Below are 17831 nucleotides of genomic sequence, written 5' to 3'. Positions count from 1 at the left end.
TTTAAACAATTGACTAATAAACGAATTCAAAACAACTGCACGTGTACACTTTATTGGAATCAAATTAAGTTTCAAATACAAAAATATGAAAATACCTTTAAACGAAACATTGTATTAACATAAATCAGAGCCTTCAAAAGTTATATTTTTTCTTGAGTCGCTCGCGAATGAGGACACCCTTTATCAATTTCTTCCAGTTTCCATACACGCGTGTTTCGTACTTCTCCTGTTCCTTGCGCGCTTGCTCCTGTTGATCCTCTTCCCAAGCGGCAGTAACCACTTCACGGAATTCCTCGCAAACAATAAAGCCATCGTACATGGGATGACAAGCGCCTTGATGGAAATCGAAGCCTATCACTGCATTGGCGCAATCAATATTCAGCTTCTTGCAGATGCGGATCAAGCCAGGCACTGTTATTGAATGTCGAGATTATTATAATGAATCGGTAAAACGAAATTATTCTTACATCTCAAGTGCACTGTCTTCTTTGGCAGCATGCAGGCCTTAAAGAGCTCCACATTGCCGTAGGCATTTCGCGGCACAATTCCATTCTCTGCAGTGGGAGGCTCGTAGTCCTGAGTCTGCCAATAGCCGAAGATTTCCAGTGGCTGGTCCTTGATAACAGTGCGCGTGAGCTGAAAGGTACAACACAGTAAAGTAAAACACAGATGTATTTAAAAATAGCGCACAACATACCTTATCCCACTTTGGACGTGCCTTAACCACCTTGTAAGGCTGTTCACCAAGCTTCACCACGCGTGCACTTTTAAGCCAGATATCACGAGAGTGCAAGAGGTGCACACAATCTCTGGAGTAAACCGCTTCACCACGGATGAAGCCCAGTGTGGGCGCATCTGGCGGATACAGACCCTGGAATTTAAGCAAGTGCCGCTGTAGCACGTACAGCGGATGGTCCTTGAAGTCAGAAATGGACTTTGGCAAGGGTTTGTCGGAGTGAATGCGGCGCAGCTGATCATCCTCTGTTATATCGCGCTTCGTGCGGCGTCCGAGATATGGGGTAATAGTTTCATCTAGCCACGCCTTTTCCACACGCGCCTTGCGCACAGTGGTGCTCCAATTGGCGCAGTACCTGGCGGTGACATCCTTCATACTCTGATCGTCCTGAAAGGCGAAGACGTAAGCTAGTCCGGGTGTCGCATTTTTCTAAATAGACAGAAAACGATTACTGTATGAAAGACAATGAATCTATCAGAATAAATACACACCCTTATTGTGTCCACGCAATGTAACTTGCCTTTGAACAGGTCTATACAGATCCACTGCTCCTCCACCTCTGACCACACTTCCACCCACATGTCAGAGGCATCCGCTCGCCGCTTGAGCTTGGAACCGCCCTCATCATCTGTGGACATCACTCGCCGATCCTTTCGAAGATTTTGTACTGACTTGGGCAGTACAGGAGCCTTTTTCACCGGCCTGGCAGGTTCAAACACATCATCGGAATCTTGCGAATTTTTCAACTTCTCCAGTCTTAGGCGCTTTTTCGGTAGCGGCACATCGTCACCGCCATCCAATTGCGGAATGGCTAGGGTACTGGCTTTTTGACCACGGCTTCGTAGCTGGCGAACTGGTAAAGCTTCGGACAGAAAGTTTGGCGAAATTCGCGCCTTAGTTTCTGGGCCCTTTTGATGCTTCGGTGGTGCTGAAGTGGAATCGGCTTCGTCGGCTTCCTTCTTTCGAAGGAAACTAGGTGATATAAGGACTTTCGGAGACTTGCTCCTCGATCGGGTTTCCCGTGTGCGGTGCTGCTCCTGCAAATGTTTCTCCGCAGGATTAGCGTTTTCCGTATCACTATGCTTGGCATTGAGCTGTTTCACTTTGGACAGCATCAGCTTAGGTATCACTGGTGATCCAACCACATGCGGTTTCTCCTCTGTTTTGGGTTTCACCGCGGCTCTTCGTGTACGACCTGCCACTGGGGAGAAAGCTTCCACAGGAGCCATTTTCGATTTCTTGCTCTCGCCTGCTTCAGAAATGTTTTGAGTGGTGACCCTTTTTAGGAGTGACGACTGTGCTTTAGTTTTGGTTTCTGTAGTTTCCTTTGATGTACTTGGCTTTTCCTCGAAAGAGGTATCCGATTTGTTGCAACTTGAAGGTAGTATTTGCTGTTTGGATTTGCCAACTAACTGGGAGGACACACTCGGGTTTGACGCCTTTTTGTCATTGATTGTGGATGAACTTAATTTAGCTGTCTCTTCTTTTAAAGATTTGGAGCTAAATGAGGTACTTGGTTTCTCCTCGAAAGAAGTATCAGATTTATTGGAACTAAATGAAGTTTGATGTTTTGATTTTACAACTAATTTTGAGGAAAGAGTCGGTTTTATCAACTTTTTGGCGAACCCCAATTCTGAATGTTCTTCCTGAAAACATTTTGAGCTGGATGAAGTACTTGGTTTATCCTCAAAAGAAGTGTCAGATTTGCTGGAAGTATGGGTTCTTTGCTGTTTTGATTTTTCAACTAACTTTGAGGATAGACTTAGCTCTTTTTTGTCCTTTTGAACTGTACGGGATTTCGTGTTTTCTGAACCCTTTATTGTTGGTTTAGTGACTGGTTTAGTCTCATTGATTTTCTTTTCAGCCTCTTTAGAAATAGTTGTCTTGCTGCTTACTTTTTCCTGCTTCAAATCTGCTGGCTTCTTAGCCCTTTTATCTTTTTTAGGCTTCTCATCCTCACTTTCCTCTTCTGATTTCACCTCCTGGCTTTTATTCTTTTCATCTGGTCTAAGTTTAATGGGAATCAGATCACTGGCCGCCGGACGCAGTGGCATTGGCTGGAGATTCACGATTAGCCGACAGTGCATGCCCATTCCCCGAGCAATGGCAACGAATATGAAGATCATATCCTGCTTGCAGCGGGCTTCCTTGCGCTTGATCTGCTCCAGTAAAGACTCCAATATGGCCTTCTTGGTAGCAGTCGGCTGCTCGGAATATAAATTGGGACTCAGCAGCTTGATTGCCGTTTTGAACCAGGTGACAAACGACTGCAGATATTTAAGTTCGGTGCCTCGTTCCGTAGGATAGGCGTTTCGGCTTGGCAGGAGTTTAAGGGCAGCCTGCATCAGGGCATCTGACTCGCCCAGCAGCCGATTGTACTTTAGACTGCGAGCTATTTGGCACATCAGGCTGACTTTGTGCAGCAAAAGCTGACGGTCCTTGATGTCCTTGTTGAGGCGACGCTTCAGGGCCATCTCCAGTTCGTGTTGGGTCTTTTGCTCTTTGGTGGGTCGGAGCCCTTCCAGTCCCACGCGAATCTCCAGATCCCCTGAGATGTTTGGCGTCCCGTCCTCGTCCTGGTCACTGGATAGATCTGCATCTGCAAAGGGAATTCAAATCGGGGTGATGATGTGACTCTGAACTGAATGATGAACTGTGATGGACAGTTTTCTATAACTGGAGGGACTTATGCAAATATAAATAACAAAACATAGGTGAAATATAAGTATGATACTCGAAAATGATCGGCAGTAAAAATGTTAGTACTAGCAAGTGCAGCGCCAATGATTATGTAGGAGGGCTGAGCAGGGAAGGCAGTCAGAAAATACCCAGACAGAGAGCATGGATTCCTTTCAACATTTGCATTTATTTATTTATATCATTTAAAGTGCATTTTAAATTTCAATTATCGAGTTAATTACAATCAACATTCACTAAATTGCGCTAAAATTACGAGTTTCATTTGATTTATTGCATCCATTATTGGAGTATATCATTAATAAATTAGATTTAAAACTCTGCATGCAGATGTTTATATTAAGTGAATACAATTTCGCTAAAGTAAATTCGTTAAACATCAGTTCTAATTCGTTAGCTACTTGTTGATTTCTTTGAAACACTTGCCATTGCCATAAAGTAATTACACAAATAGTTGACTAGGACATTTGACTAGCACTTACAAATTATTATTTCTATTACTGGGCTGCGATTAAAATCCTTTTGTATCTCATTTTGATTTGGTTAACTAGATTCTCTTGGACTTAAACGTGTTTTTTGTGTTGCAAACCAAATAGAAAAAACTCACATAATTAATAAAAGTAAATGCATTTTCTGAGTAAAATATCGTTGTTTAACATATTAGTATTCGGTGTGTGTGTGCAAACATTTAAACCACGTTCAGAATTCGGTAGACATTGAGTTTATGCTTTTTATTTTTCATCCGTTTAACACGCAGATTGAGCTTAAGCTAGTGCAAAAATGTTCATTTGATTTGATTTGATTTGATTGACATTAAAAAAGATTTTAACAAGCTTTTGTGATAGACTTTCCATTTGATCTTTGTATAGACTTTAATTATTCTTTTCGCGAACAACTGTGTAGCAAATGCCGCAGGAATCTTGATTTTGGCTTGGCATCTCCCAAATTCGGGCTAAACATACAAATTTTGCATTGAAACATTTGCCAAATACTACGGACTCATGGCCTGGTTAATGGGTATAAATAGGTTAGTAAGCCAAGTTTCTAGATAAGCGTCTGCAGCATCTCATACGCTAGTTTCTCAGTCTAATCGACTAACAATATGTTACAGTAAATAGGTATATTGTAGATTCATGGCCATTATTTTGACGCGGCTGTTCCAAATGTACATTCTAGCATACAGTTGCGGTAAAAATAAAAGCATTTTCCTTTAACTTCTAGAATTTGTATAATTGTTTGATAAAAATGGCGAGATTGTTAGTGTCAATTGTGATAGTACATTAGAATATGATAAATCTAAACGGGAAAGGCAATACAAATTATTATATAAAATAATATAATGTAAACTCTTTAAAGAAGTTGTATACACCCAATCACTATATAAAATCATGCTCTTATTTGGACCGCAGCTGCACAGGTAAGTTAGTAATTTCTACCTTTTCACATCGACAAATAAACTTAGTACAAACAAAACTACACAGTCTCATACAGAGCAATTTGGAAGCTTATTTTTGTTCATCAGATACCAGAAATGCCAGCGCCACAACCAACTTGGATAAGCATGCTCGACTGCCTTCTGCCAACGCCATCTCTTCCGGGAGTCTGGCTGTCAAACTACTTGCATTTTCGCCTACCTGCCACTTCCTCAAAATCGGAGTCATCAGTATCACCAGCGTTGGCGACCACAGTGGAGACGGGTCGCGTCTTGGTGTGTCGCTTTATCCGCGTCGACTTCGTCTTGCTGAGGCGCGACGGTTCATCCAGGGTCGGCGGCGCTGCTGTTGCTCCTCTTCCCGCCTTCTTACGTTGATTTCCCTCACGTTCCTCTACCTCTACACTCTGGTAGTTTTGGTTCTCGCCCAATGCAAGCAGCGCATTGACATCCATGGTGGCAGCCTGGCTCCTTGGCGGAGTGGCCGTGACATTTCGTTTGCTCAAAGCATCCCTAGTGCGCTCCAAACTGTTTGCGTTCTCCAGGAGACCGCGAAAGTCGAAGGCATTGCCTGCTTTATCCTCGAAGCTGCTCTCGTTGTTATCCTCTGACCCGGAGTCTGAAAGATTCGTGATGCCCGCATTGCAATCAAATTGGGGCGCCGGTGACTTCTCCTTTTGGCCGCCGGCAAAGAAGGTTGAGTGCAGATCAAGATCGGCTGGATTTACTAGGTAGTCTTCCACACTGGATTCGCTGCTGGAATCAGCAGGATCGTGCTGATTCCGTGCACCGCTTTCATTGGGCGTTTTGGCGTTTTTTGAACCCGAAGCCCGGGGAGTGTTCTCCTGCTGTTGAGATGGAGAAGTTTGAAAGGTCTTTGGAGGCGGTCGGTACTTGTTGTACAGCTTGGAGCGAAGTGATTGACCAGTGGGCTTGCGTTTCTTCACCGAAGAGCCCTTAATGCCACTTGGCGGCTTGTGATCGCTACTGGGGAAGAGGTGGAATGACATTCTAAAAATCTATCAGACCAATGGTGCCCTTATCCCATTCTCACCCTCTTTTTCCCGCTACAGCGGACGATCGTCCACTGGAGCCCGCTGCTCCTCCCTCTGCTTGCAGCTCATCGAAATCACTGTCATCGTCGTCGGAGGACTCGCCTCCCTTGGCGTCCTTGCTCGGCTTCCACTCATCCTCGCTGGCCGAGAAGCCCTCGGACACGGAATCCTCCTCCTCGTCGGACATCTTCCTTTTTATCTGGGGCGTTTTACATTTATGTATCGATGCGTGCTACTTAGTTATTGATTTTTACTGCGCAGTTATTCAGGGCACGCGTTATACAAGAGTATCCTCAGTTCGTTCTGTTGCCGAAAATATTTAATTATTGATGTTGAGGGCAAGTTTGTTCCTGCCTGATCTCAGTTTTGGACACTTTAAATGAATTGCGAAATTCACATTTTCGCGCTTGGTAGAAAACAGACAAAAAGCAGAGGCCGAGAACTGTAGAGATGCGCTGACCACTCACGATGGTATCGGTACTATCGTTTTATCGGTACATCTATTCATTTTATCAAACGAAAGTGTTAAAAAATATGTTTATTATATTATTATATAGGTACTTTATTTTAATTAGTATTGTTAATTTTATTAAATAATTCCCACAGTGGTCTTTGTACCTTTAAGTTCCTAACAATCACCATCTCAATACTCGATTACTTGGACTATCGATTAATCTCCGTACGATATGCGTGAGCACTACGCAGCCCTGGGTCACATCTGCAAAATGTTTATTTACAAAACAAGTTAACATAATTATTGGCAAAAATGAATTCTCAAAATGAATTGCATCCAAATTGGCTGGCTTTAACAACTTTGCCACTGCAACTAAAACGATTCGTCCGTGCTGGAGACCCGGATTTCATCCCCGAATCCTCAAAAGCAGTAAAACACCAAATCGATGGGTTAAACGGAGCGGAGGCTCGTGATTTCTACAAGGAGGTGCTGGATGCACCTACAACCTGCCAAGTTAAGCTACCATCTGCACATAAAACTGGAGAAATAAAAAGAGAGCCAGAAAGGATCCTTGTCCCTTTTGACAAAAGCAAGTTCTTCCGCTTGGCCACCAGCAACAAAGTAGAGGAGCTGTCCCAAATGCAGGTCTCGGAGGAGGATCTGAATTCTCGCGATTCCTTTGGCTGGACAGCCTTAATGATGGCTGCCTGTGAAGGAGCCACTGAAGTAGTGAGTTGGCTACTGCAGAGAGGGGTCCAAGTAGAGACCTCAGACAAATCCGGAAATACAGCTCTGAAACTGGCCCAACGGAAAGGTCACTCTGAGGTAGCTCATCTGTTGGAAACACTAACCATACTAGAAGAACCTAGCGATGAGGATGAGTCAATTGATAGCAACAACCCCTTTTACTGTGAAATCTGCAAGAGAGAGTACAATGAAACCCCCTGGCCAGTTCATCAAACATCCACAGTTCATCAGTTCAATCTAAAGGCTCTGCCCGCTCATAAGCTACACAAGTTTAATATATCTGCCAAGAATCGGGGACTCCAATTGATGGTGAAACAGGGCTGGGACCAGGAACACGGATTGGGACCCAGTCAAAGTGGTCGACTGTATCCTGTCAAGACTGTCCTTCGCAAGCAACGTACTGGACTGGGAATCGAACAGCAGCCGGCACGGGTCTCCCACTTTGGAGCTTTTGATTTAAACGCTGTTAGGAGAAGGGATCCCATATATCAGCCGAGAAGAACGCGAAACGATATGCAGAGGGAAAAAGTGCGCGAATGGAAGCGAGAGCGGTACCTCCGCAGGGAACTAAGTTAAAGCTTAACATAATTGTGTTGTAAATTATTAATAAAGTCATTTTAATGTTATTTTTAAGAAAAAAGTAGTACATTTGATTATTAATTGTATTATACTGATTTAAATATTTATAGGAATATAGTTTATGAAATTTCTTATTAGAAGGAAAACAATACTAAAACAATAAAACAGCTGTCGAAATTGTTTAACGGTATTCAGGGTGTTCGAATTACATTGTACATTACAAACTATTGAAAAATGATAGGCATAGCAAATAGGATCACTTCCATTTAAAGTGCGTTTTTTCTAACTATTTTCCCAACAACTATTGCTAAACACTCCGTCGATCTCGATGCGGTTGCCCAATCTTATTTAGCGCCACCTGGCGCCAACCCAGTTGTCCGAGGGATTTAGGATGCGGATAGTTGGTAAGAGGAGTGGGAGTTTTTGGCTAATGCTGTTGCATGTGCTCGCTCTCCGGCTCCGCGGCTCTCTCCCTGACATCCTGACCCTGAGGCCGCCAGTTGACACGGTTTCCGCTTTGCGCCTGCGTCCTGCGTGTCTTTGGCCCTCGCATCGTAACGGTATATAAGGAACTTCTCCGAATTCCTGCGCTCAGTCGTGTTCGGACTGCTGTACCGTTAGGTCGTTTCGCCGTCTTTTTGTACCGTTAGCAAACAGCGGCCGCGGAGTGCAATAAAACTAAGTAAGCAGTGCGTGTTTTAAAGTTCTACTCGCAACGCTCGGCAATTAAAAGTGAAAAAGTGGGAGTGCGCCCACAAGGTCACCGACAGCAGTCGTTTCACTTAGGTAAACAGCTAAAAGAGTGAAGCAACAAAGCGTCTGGAAAACCGTTGCGCGACGCAAAGTAATTTATAGATTCAAATGATTGAATTCCGAATTTCAAGACGGTGGCAACCCTGGCGGCCGATCAACACGAACAGCTGATTGGCCTGCGTGCTCTTGTGTGTGTGTGTAGTGTGTGAGAGCGTTTTTGCGGCTGAGCGTCCAATTTGTTGTTGATTCTCCAACGTGTGCGGTTCGCTGGGCGCATTTAAATAATTTTTAAAATAATTAACAATTGTGCCGACGTCTTGCTGCTTAACCGTTATCGTGTGTGTGCCAGTGTTTTTTTGTGTTTCGTGTGTGCCGTGTCCCGTTACCCGGTAAAATCCAAAAAACGCGCAGTTGCAAATTACGCAGAGCTGGCAAGAACTGCAATTATTTTTGAATAATTAAACTAAATAAGGCGGCCATGTGATTACACCATGTGTGATAACAAAACGCTTACATAGTCATCGCCGTAAAAATGTATATTTACTCCCACGGACTCTGCAAGAGCAGAAAAACAATAATGTTTAATATGCGCTCTGATGTTCAGTGGGCTTTATGGTTTATTTTCGTAGCATTTATTTTGGTGATTTGTTTAGTTTTGCATTGAACAATGTACATATAAATCGGTTCTCTTTGCTCCGCTCTCGCTCTTTGTCTTTATTTTTATGTAGTGCCCTCTCGCTCACTGATCGACATTGCCAGCCTCCCCTCGATTTTCCCAGCCCCCGCCTCCCTCCCCTTCGATCAGGGCCCCCTCATGAACTTGCGTTGTTGTTGGGGTCTACCAGGGGCGGATCAAAGTAGTGCATTTTGGAAGGTAGTGTGACTTATTAAGAAAAGCTAGTTATTTTCCATAGCAAATATACCAACATGTATTATCAAAGAAGTACTAAAATATATTTAATACTAAATTGTAATTTCCAATTTAAGTATTGGGATAAAGATTATTCCTTTTGTTCTTTCGATATTAGATCGTATACTTGATTTAGTATCAGCCGTTTCTGTGACAAAGAAAATCTAAAGTTTGGTAGGAACCAACTTCGATGACACCATAGATTTTTTCGTGCATGATGTATTTTGAAAAAGTTCCCTTCCTTCAATATCGTACCGCCACTGGACCTTGCACGGCATTTCTCTCCCACTAACCCCATTCGATTCTATTATTTAGACAACACAATGCTATAACCAGTCAAGTGAGGCGGGGGTGGGGGAAAGACAGCAGAAAAAACGGAATAGAATATTTTTATTATCTCAACGATTCCCTGGAATGCTGCGAATGCTTGCTTCCATGCTTGCAAAACGTACACTATTCCGAAGTCAAAAGGTCCCGTAGTCATCAAAAATAAATTCCAGTTGCCTTAGGTTTTCCGTAGAGCTGTCTAATTTGCGTCGTTTAAAATATGCAATTTTTGAATTATTAAAAAGCTGAGATATTAATTTGTTTTTGCCAAAAATGAGTTTGTTTTTTCTTGTTTGAATTGTATCAATTGTATGAGCACGAGGCCAAGCGGATCGTATTTACTTCAGTGCTTGGGTGGAAAGAAATCTCGTAAATCTTTAAAATCGTAAACCAAACAAATGCACAAGAGCCGAAATGAAAATGCTAAATGTTTATTATTGTAAAATAAACCAAGAGAGGCGGCCCAAAGAGCACAGAAATGAGATAAATGAAATGCCAAAACTTCCGGGTCATTGCCTGAACGCAATGGCAATGCCAATGGCAAAAGTCCATTTTTCCATTCTGGGAAAGAGTACCTTGGCTTTTTGAGGGCCCTTCAGTTTCCATTTGGCTTTGTGCCCCCAAATTAGAGGCAAATATCTGGCAGTAGTTAAAATAAATTGCAATCAAATGAAACTAAACAAGCACTCGGATATTATATTATGTGAAAATTCCTTATTGCTAAACACCTGAAGTTCATCGCGTACACCCTTAGATTGTTTACGCAATATACAGCCAACAAAATTTTACGGAGACCGACATAATAACCATTAAAGCAATTACAACAATTATAAACAACAATATTGAAATGAGCAATACAAAACGCATGAACTTGAACAACAAATTTAAGCATGCTTGATCCAATATTCAGGCATCCAGGTCTTAATAGTGTCTACGATAAAAGCCCCAAAAGCAAAAACAACAGCGCCAACAACAGCAACATCTGCATTTTCCCTCATTCAGCATCAACTATACGCAGAGACAAGTATTTCTGCTCCAGCGTTTTCCATCTGGCCGCGTTTTCCGGCTCTTCTAAGTGTTTTCCCAGGTAAGACCGCCCAGATAAATGCAAATTACTTTGCAGGACTTTAGTCAGCGTTTGTGCAAACGGAGATAGTGTTCACATCGAATTCATTTGCAGAAAATGTTAATATGTGAAATTAAACTGATAGGAAGCTGGACATTAAATAAATTAGCGATTTTAATGATGGGTTAAATAATGTTGATTTACATCTAATAATATAAAGATTAACGATAAGAAGCCATTATTTAATTGTTATACTGCGTTGCATGCAATTACGTATGTATCTTAAGCTTGAATGTCCAACGCTTTAAATTCCTTAATAGGCGCACAATTTCTATCTTTAAGATTTCCAAGTGGAATGCAAATATTGTTGAGATGTACGAGTGTGTGTAATTGGCAGGACGATGGCTGGCATAAATCTCTCACCTACAGGAATTTTCTAATATCGCGAAGGTGTTGCATACCAAACGGTGCTTGAAATGAGCAATTTGCGAAAACTTTCGGCATAAATTGTTGCCCAAAATCTCCATCCCCTTGAGCGACGCCTCTGGCTGTGAGTGTGTCAGTGGCAGAGCAAAAGGCGAAAGGCAAAAAAAAATTAACAAAAATTAGGCCTGAAGTTTGTTGGCAAGCTCGCAAATGTGTTGTGGCTTAAAGGGATAAAGAGCTTTGCGTAGAGCAACGGCAGTAATTAACATTAATAAGAATCGGGCTAGTGGTAAAGTACTATTCGTGGGGTTTCGGGGTGTTTTTGGGAGGCTTTTTGGGGGGGAAGACGGCGACTGACGACTGAGTGACGGGCCCCACATTACTCATTCGCAAGACGTATGAATGTGATTTAGTGGAACAGCCCAACTTTCTAGACAACAGTTTCCTTTCGTTTCGTTTCTTATATTTTTTTTGCCCTTCAAGGCCACGCATTTTGAATTATGCACATAAATTAGAAATAATGTGCGTGCGACTTGTTAACACGACTGATGATGGCAAGTTCTTTAACAAATACAAAGGCACGCTCGAACTTTTGCCGTCCAAACTTTAACCCCGAAAAGTGTCCTGTTGCGGCCAGTGTCAACATTTCAATAGCCCCTTAATTGCCCCATGAAGGGCTTGACATTCCGTAGAGTGGATACAACAAAAAGATTGATATATTAATTAAGCCCGGGCTATGAAAACTCCTTCCCGAGTTTCCCCCTTTTATCCTCGCAGACATTGTTGCCACTGTTAATTGGCTTTTCCAGGGGGCGGAAAAGGTCAGCGAAGTTTGATTAAATTTCTTTAAAATGCTTAATTGAATCCTGATTACGGGCTGAGTCAGCTACCTACGCATCTATGTGTATATATGGGTAACTATCGGAAAATGCGAAAATCCCCGCTCGTTTGGCGACATTTTATTAACGTGCCATTGACTCTCGAGACTAAATGTGGCAAAAATGTCAGTCAGTCAGCCAGTCAGTCAGTCGAAAGTGGAGGAGCCATTCGATTGAGCGTGTAAAAGTGGCTGATCCAAGGCGATACACATGCGGCTATGTACGTATGTGTGTATGCAGTAGGAAGGATGCCAAAACTTGTGGCATTGGCAACAAAATCCATTGGAGCGCGAAATCGACTTAATGCATTAGTCCCCGGGTGTGGTGAACGTCAGAAAGACACGTCGAGCAAACATTTGCGGCTTACGAGTGCGCGTACGTATAAATATTTGTGTGTGTGTGTGTGTGTGTGTTGGTGTATGCGTGTGTACGGCATAAACTCCGGAGTAGTCCGTACTCCCGGATAGGTGAGCATAAAGCTCGGGAGGTATAAAATTGAAAATTATGACAGGCGACTGGCAACAATGTCCTCGTGAGCCAGGCGCAAAATGCATGCGCCGCACAAAGTGGCAAAGACAACAAGTGGCAAAATCCTCTCGTGGCTGGAAAGTGGATCTCGACCAATCCAGACTCGCATATTCATACCGCTTCATTGCTATGCAAGTTGGTAAACTTGAGAATCCGACAACAACGGCCAGAGCGGCAATAAGAACGTCAACAAGTCGCAATAAAAGACAAGCAAACAAAACTCATAGCCAGACACAGAAGGCGAGGCATACAAAGATACAAAGCTACAGATACAAGATACGTTTCCACACGTTTGTGCAGATGTACATAGACATAGACTTAGATGGGACGTCTGGAGCGACAGGGCAAACAGAAAATTCAAGGTTCCACAGATGAGTTTTCTGATTAAGATAAATACACTGAAAACTGAGCGCACACACTTCTCTTTAAGTGAATTGCGTCATAGAGCGGGAGGATCTTCTCTTATTTAACTACCGCTCTTAAATGATTTATGGCACAGGCAGGTGAATAAAAATAATATAATACGCTAAGAGTACACAAATAAGCCTCTCGCTGTTTACCAATAAATTCGCTTAATAAAATAAAAAGTTCTCCATACAAGAAGCTTTAATTGAAACACTTAATTTATTATGGCTTAAGAGTAAATCAGTTTATTTGCAATTAATCTGCTGTATTGACAGCGGGCTGCAGCCACTTTAAACGGTTTTTATACAAAAGGTTTTTGACTCGCGTTGGCAATTAAAATGTATTTTAATATTATTCGTAATCTGAGGCCGTCACCACCGTAGATAACACTTCACGTAAGCGATAAAAAACCGAATAATCTGTTTATCAGTTTGCTTAATTCAATTGAGCAATAAAATCAGGAGCGAAAGTTTTCTTCGCCCACCAAGAGAATCGTATAAAAATGTCCAGACTGATATACGATCTGGAAAAGCAAAACAACAATATTTTCGCCAGAATGGCCAAACAAAATGCACTCCATTGCAGAGAGTAATGCTGAAAGTATTATGCAATAGTAAAAGTTTATGGCGGATGATAAAATAAAGCATATCACTTGCGCGCACGTGCCTTTAATTCTCGTATCTTGAAATATTCAACAGATGGGGCGTGTTTGTGGGCTATCAAATAAGTTGGAGCCACAGCTGACCATTCGAACATAGAATATAGATTGCTTTTTGCCAAACAACCAAAATCGTGAAATATGCAAGCCTAATCCAAATATTGATGACCAATCGAATGAATCTAATGTTAATGACGCACGGTCAACATCGCACGGTCTGTCATTCTGAAGATTAATAAATTTGGTGGCCCCATCGGTTAGAATAACCAGAATTATTTGCATGTACTGCTGCGCAGATAGTCATCACAATCGTCATGTATTTGCCATGTCATATGTGTCATTTATTGGTTAACCAAGTTTTCAAAATTCGCCAAAATATTGCCAAAAATGTGTGCATATCTTTATATTTATTCTGCCCCAGGCTTGGCATATGGAAAATCAGAAGCATAAATCAAGAACACGATTTTCGCCTAAGGACTCTGCACTCTTTATCAATTTAAGATGCGTGTTCGTATAAAGCTAACAACACGATTAGCGCGATGCATGTATTATATATTGATTTTGGATCAGACAGATTTTTTGATATTATTTTTAATGCTGCTGCATAATTTAAAATAGTCGCTTTATCGCACTTTGTCACAAGGCGGCATAACATGTTCGCTTTTATAACTTTATCGGTGAAGAATTTTTAATACAAATGCTAAGGGCGAAATGAATTTGTCGCATGTCATAAACAGGGCGATTTTCTTGCTTTATTCCTTTTTCGTTTGCGGATGGTCTTAAATTTTTAATGAAACACAAACATATTTTGTAATAGGTTTTATATTCCGCTCCCTTTACTGTTTCCTGCACCTTCGTCTCCATTCGCCCGCACACCATTCACAATTCATTGTGTTCAGAAAGCGTTTTGAGTGCCGGGGCGGGCAGCGAATATGTATTAGCAAACATGGGGCTCCTCCTGGCAGTCGGCATTTGTGGACCCTGTTAAATGCAAATCCCGTGAATTGCTGCCCAGCCATAGGCCACCCACCACCCACCGTTTATTCACATACACATTCAAATTCACTGGCGGCATATTGGCGATTTGGGTTTTGGGATCAGTTGGTCGCTTGGGGTGCCATTGTTCCGGTTCCGTTTGGCCGACTCTGCAAATATGAAAATCGGTTTAAAGCTGGAACATGCTTTTCGAATTAAGTCGACAAACACACCTTCTTCGATGCGGACATAAGCCATCTTAATGGGCTGAAATCCGGAGCATGGCTAACCATCTTTGGCCACGAGTTCAAAGTTATCCAAAGGAGGAGTGCTTACCCATTAGACACTGGTCATGTCACACGGATGGCATGCATTGGAAACCCAAAACTTTCGCCCAGAGTTACGTGCATAAGAAAGTGGAAAACTTATTTCCACCACACGTCTCTGGGCTGGACGGCGAAAAGTGTTGACGTTCCATTGCAACGAATGGGACAGCTTTTTAAATTTATTTATGCACGTGACCCAGTGAAAAGGACGATTCGAAAACTGACTGGCGATACTCAAACAAAGCTAAAACATAATGGCAAGCAAACCGGTCTGACCTTCGGAAAACTGGAAAAAAATGGACATTCTACATTTGCATTGAGTTTGTCTAGTGCATAATAGCATACTTGCAAGTAGCTTAAGAGGACTTTCAAGTAGAGTTGCAAAAAATGGCTAGCAATCAATATCTCATTTGGCCATAATAATACTAGCATAACAATGCAAGTTTATTTTCTTTTCTACTGCCTTCAATACTAAGATCGTTATTTGTCCAATACATAATACCAAACTTGCAGGTAGTTTTAATTTTCAGCAATAAATGACTGCAATTGAACTGCCTTTAGTGCATAATAATAAAGTTATTATTCTGCAAATTGTTTTCCTTCACCTTCAATATTCAAATAGCTCTTATTAAAGCCCACTTTCGGAGTCACAGCCGGTAATTGAGTGTTATAAGTAGTGCATAGTTTTCTTCTTCATGGTCTTGCCATCAAAGGAACCGGTCGTAAACTGGTCGCAAGTAGAACTCGGAAGTTGACACGCATTGTCGGAATTGGACATTTTTATAGCCGAGGCTATAGCAATAACTTGGTGGAATGAAATGAACTGGTGGAGCGCTCTGGAACCCCATGACTGACTTCTAGAATTTGCCAGCTAACGGCTTTAAATTCGCGATAAGCCCAAAACAGGACATACTCTTTGTGTTTCTTTTTCGGATTGCATTTTCAAAGTTGGTTGGTTTTTGCCTTTTGTTGTTCTTGAAGTTTTGTTTCCTGACCTCGAAAAGTTGTGCAACCTCAATTCCCCGTTTTTGTTTTTTTTTTTTGGCGTTTTTCTGTGCATTATTACACATTTACTTGCATGTTTTCAGTTGCCCTGATTCCACGACTTTTGAAATTGTCTGCCCATGTTCATAGCTTTCAGCTGGGGTCGCCAGTTGCGCCGTATGCGTGACTTTTCATGGCACGTGATTAACTTGCAGGCGCTGACCCTTCACCCCTTATTTCGCTCTACGCCATACATACATAAATGTTTGTGTGGGGTCAGCATGCAAATGACCATGGTCCACCGCGTGTTTGCATGTTATAAATACTTTCAGTTTTGTTTATGGTGTTCCGGCTCCTGGACATTTCGACCCCCCTTTACCCAATGTGTGTGTGTGAGCCTTTAAATGTGAATTTTACGGCTTTCACCTGCTTCTTTTCACTTGGCTACCAGGTACCTGTTGTTGCCCATAACTGAGATTGCTTCCACATTCTGCCTCCTAAAGTTCAGCGTGCAGCTCAAAAAAGTATGCTACAAAAAATGTGCAACGCCTTTAACAAATTGTGAAGCGAGTGGAAAAGTTTGAATTTAACTTTTGTGGGCCTTGTTTAACAAATTGTTTGTTTAATTTTAGAACATGAAATTCTTCGAAATTAAACACACTCAAGTTTTCAAGCTAAATGTTAGAAGAGCGATTTATTGATAGCTATATATTTTAATGTGTTTATGTAATTCGAACTCTTGATTATCGTAAGAAACACTCCTCATTTAAGCTGGAATAACATTCATAGTATACATATTTGAATTGCAAATTTCGTATCCTGAAGCCCCAAAATCTGAGTCCCAGTTCGAATCTCATATAATTAATTCATCAATCTATCTTAAACCGAAATAGCAAATACCAATTCAACAGTTGGATGAACTACGCAATCTCGTCCTCGATAATGAGTTGACGTTTGATAGCAAAAACAAGCAGCCGCAGAGGAGCAGGCATCTGAAAAGCTGGCTGAAGACAAACCACAATTGTCTGAGGACGAAGGGATCCTGTGGGTCTGCAACTCGGGGGGAGGGGCAACCAGGACATTAATGTGCAGCTGCGCCACTTGCAACTGCCACCGTGGGCTGTAAATTTGCTGGCATTGTCGACGACGCTTACAAATTGCCACCAGGAGCTCCATGTGTGCATGTAAATTAGCTTATTTAAAGTCGATGGCAGCGGCAGTGTCCTTGGGGCGTCTATTGATTGCTGTTTAGTTTAGTGTGCCAATATCGACTCGTTGGCACATGTGGCGAGTGTCAAATATGTGCTAAATTCACTTAGTTAGGAGTTCGCTAGTGCCATCAAAGGAGGAGATTCTGCATCTCCATCCAATGGTAATTAGTATACAAAAAATGGAGCACCATTAGTCAATTAGTTTGATCTTTGATATATTGTATAGGTTTATTATTTCCGATTTAATTGTCCAAGGTTTTGTACATGTTCATTGTACAAGTCGTTAAATGGTTGAATAATGGGCAAGGACAAAAAAGCACGGAGTCATGTGCGACTATAAATTTTCGCAAGGAATGTGGTCTGTTGCAACCATTAAATACTCTATGTGGAACCTGGAATAGTTCAAGGTCTGAATAACGACCATTAAAATGGACTGGTTTGTGAAGTTTATTAAAGGCCTATTTAGTTGCTGTATAAATTTAAAGAAATGTATGAAAAACTAGACTACTGAGAGAACTATTAAGTTTACTTACGCATTTATGAAATATCGTATCATTAATGTGTTCAACGCGTTATACAAAAGTCCCCAAATGGTGTACACAATGCATTTGTTAATGCAAACAAGGGAGTGAATTCCGCGATAGGATCTGTTCAGTTATTTGTGGCATGAAACTAAAACTGGAA

General features: G+C 41.8%; 2 protein-coding genes across 2 annotated transcripts; one reads left to right on the top strand and one right to left on the bottom strand.

Annotated features, from left to right (window-relative positions):
• Positions 1-25: 25 nt before the first annotated feature.
• On the bottom strand, positions 26-6365 carry LOC122614815 (DNA repair protein complementing XP-C cells homolog). Its single transcript, XM_043789473.1, has 6 exons — positions 5920-6365; positions 5068-5852; positions 1228-3335; positions 698-1165; positions 468-636; positions 26-411 (listed from the first exon to the last, which is right to left on the bottom strand). The coding sequence occupies exons 1-6, from the start codon at positions 6105-6107 to the stop codon at positions 134-136; spliced, it is 3996 nt and encodes a 1331-aa protein (XP_043645408.1). The 5' UTR covers positions 6108-6365; the 3' UTR covers positions 26-133.
• Positions 6366-6626: 261 nt separating this feature from the next.
• Positions 6627-7725, top strand: LOC122614055 (G patch domain and ankyrin repeat-containing protein 1 homolog). Its single transcript, XM_043788518.1, has one exon. The coding sequence runs from the start codon at positions 6687-6689 to the stop codon at positions 7695-7697; it is 1011 nt and encodes a 336-aa protein (XP_043644453.1). The 5' UTR covers positions 6627-6686; the 3' UTR covers positions 7698-7725.
• Positions 7726-17831: the final 10106 nt, after the last annotated feature.

This window comes from Drosophila teissieri, chromosome 2R (assembly GCF_016746235.2).
Source record: "Drosophila teissieri strain GT53w chromosome 2R, Prin_Dtei_1.1, whole genome shotgun sequence".
Taxonomy (NCBI): domain Eukaryota; kingdom Metazoa; phylum Arthropoda; class Insecta; order Diptera; family Drosophilidae; genus Drosophila; species Drosophila teissieri.
This window is presented reverse-complemented; position numbering and strand designations above follow the sequence as displayed.

What these genes read in the sequence shown, in the direction of transcription:
- LOC122614815 (XM_043789473.1), bottom strand. Translation starts at nt 6,107, where the DNA reads ATGTCCGACGAGGAGGAGGATTCCGTGTCCGAGGGCTTCTCGGCCAGC. An exon ending in CACGTCCAAAGTGGGATAAG is followed by an intron (nt 637 to 697) that starts GTATGTTGTGCG and finishes TGTACCTTTCAG; the next exon opens with CTCACGCGCACTGTTATCAA. An exon ending in GAAGACAGTGCACTTGAGAT is followed by an intron (nt 412 to 467) that starts GTAAGAATAATT and finishes ATTCAATAACAG; the next exon opens with TGCCTGGCTTGATCCGCATC.
- LOC122614055 (XM_043788518.1), top strand. Translation starts at nt 6,687, where the DNA reads ATGAATTCTCAAAATGAATTGCATCCAAATTGGCTGGCTTTAACAACT.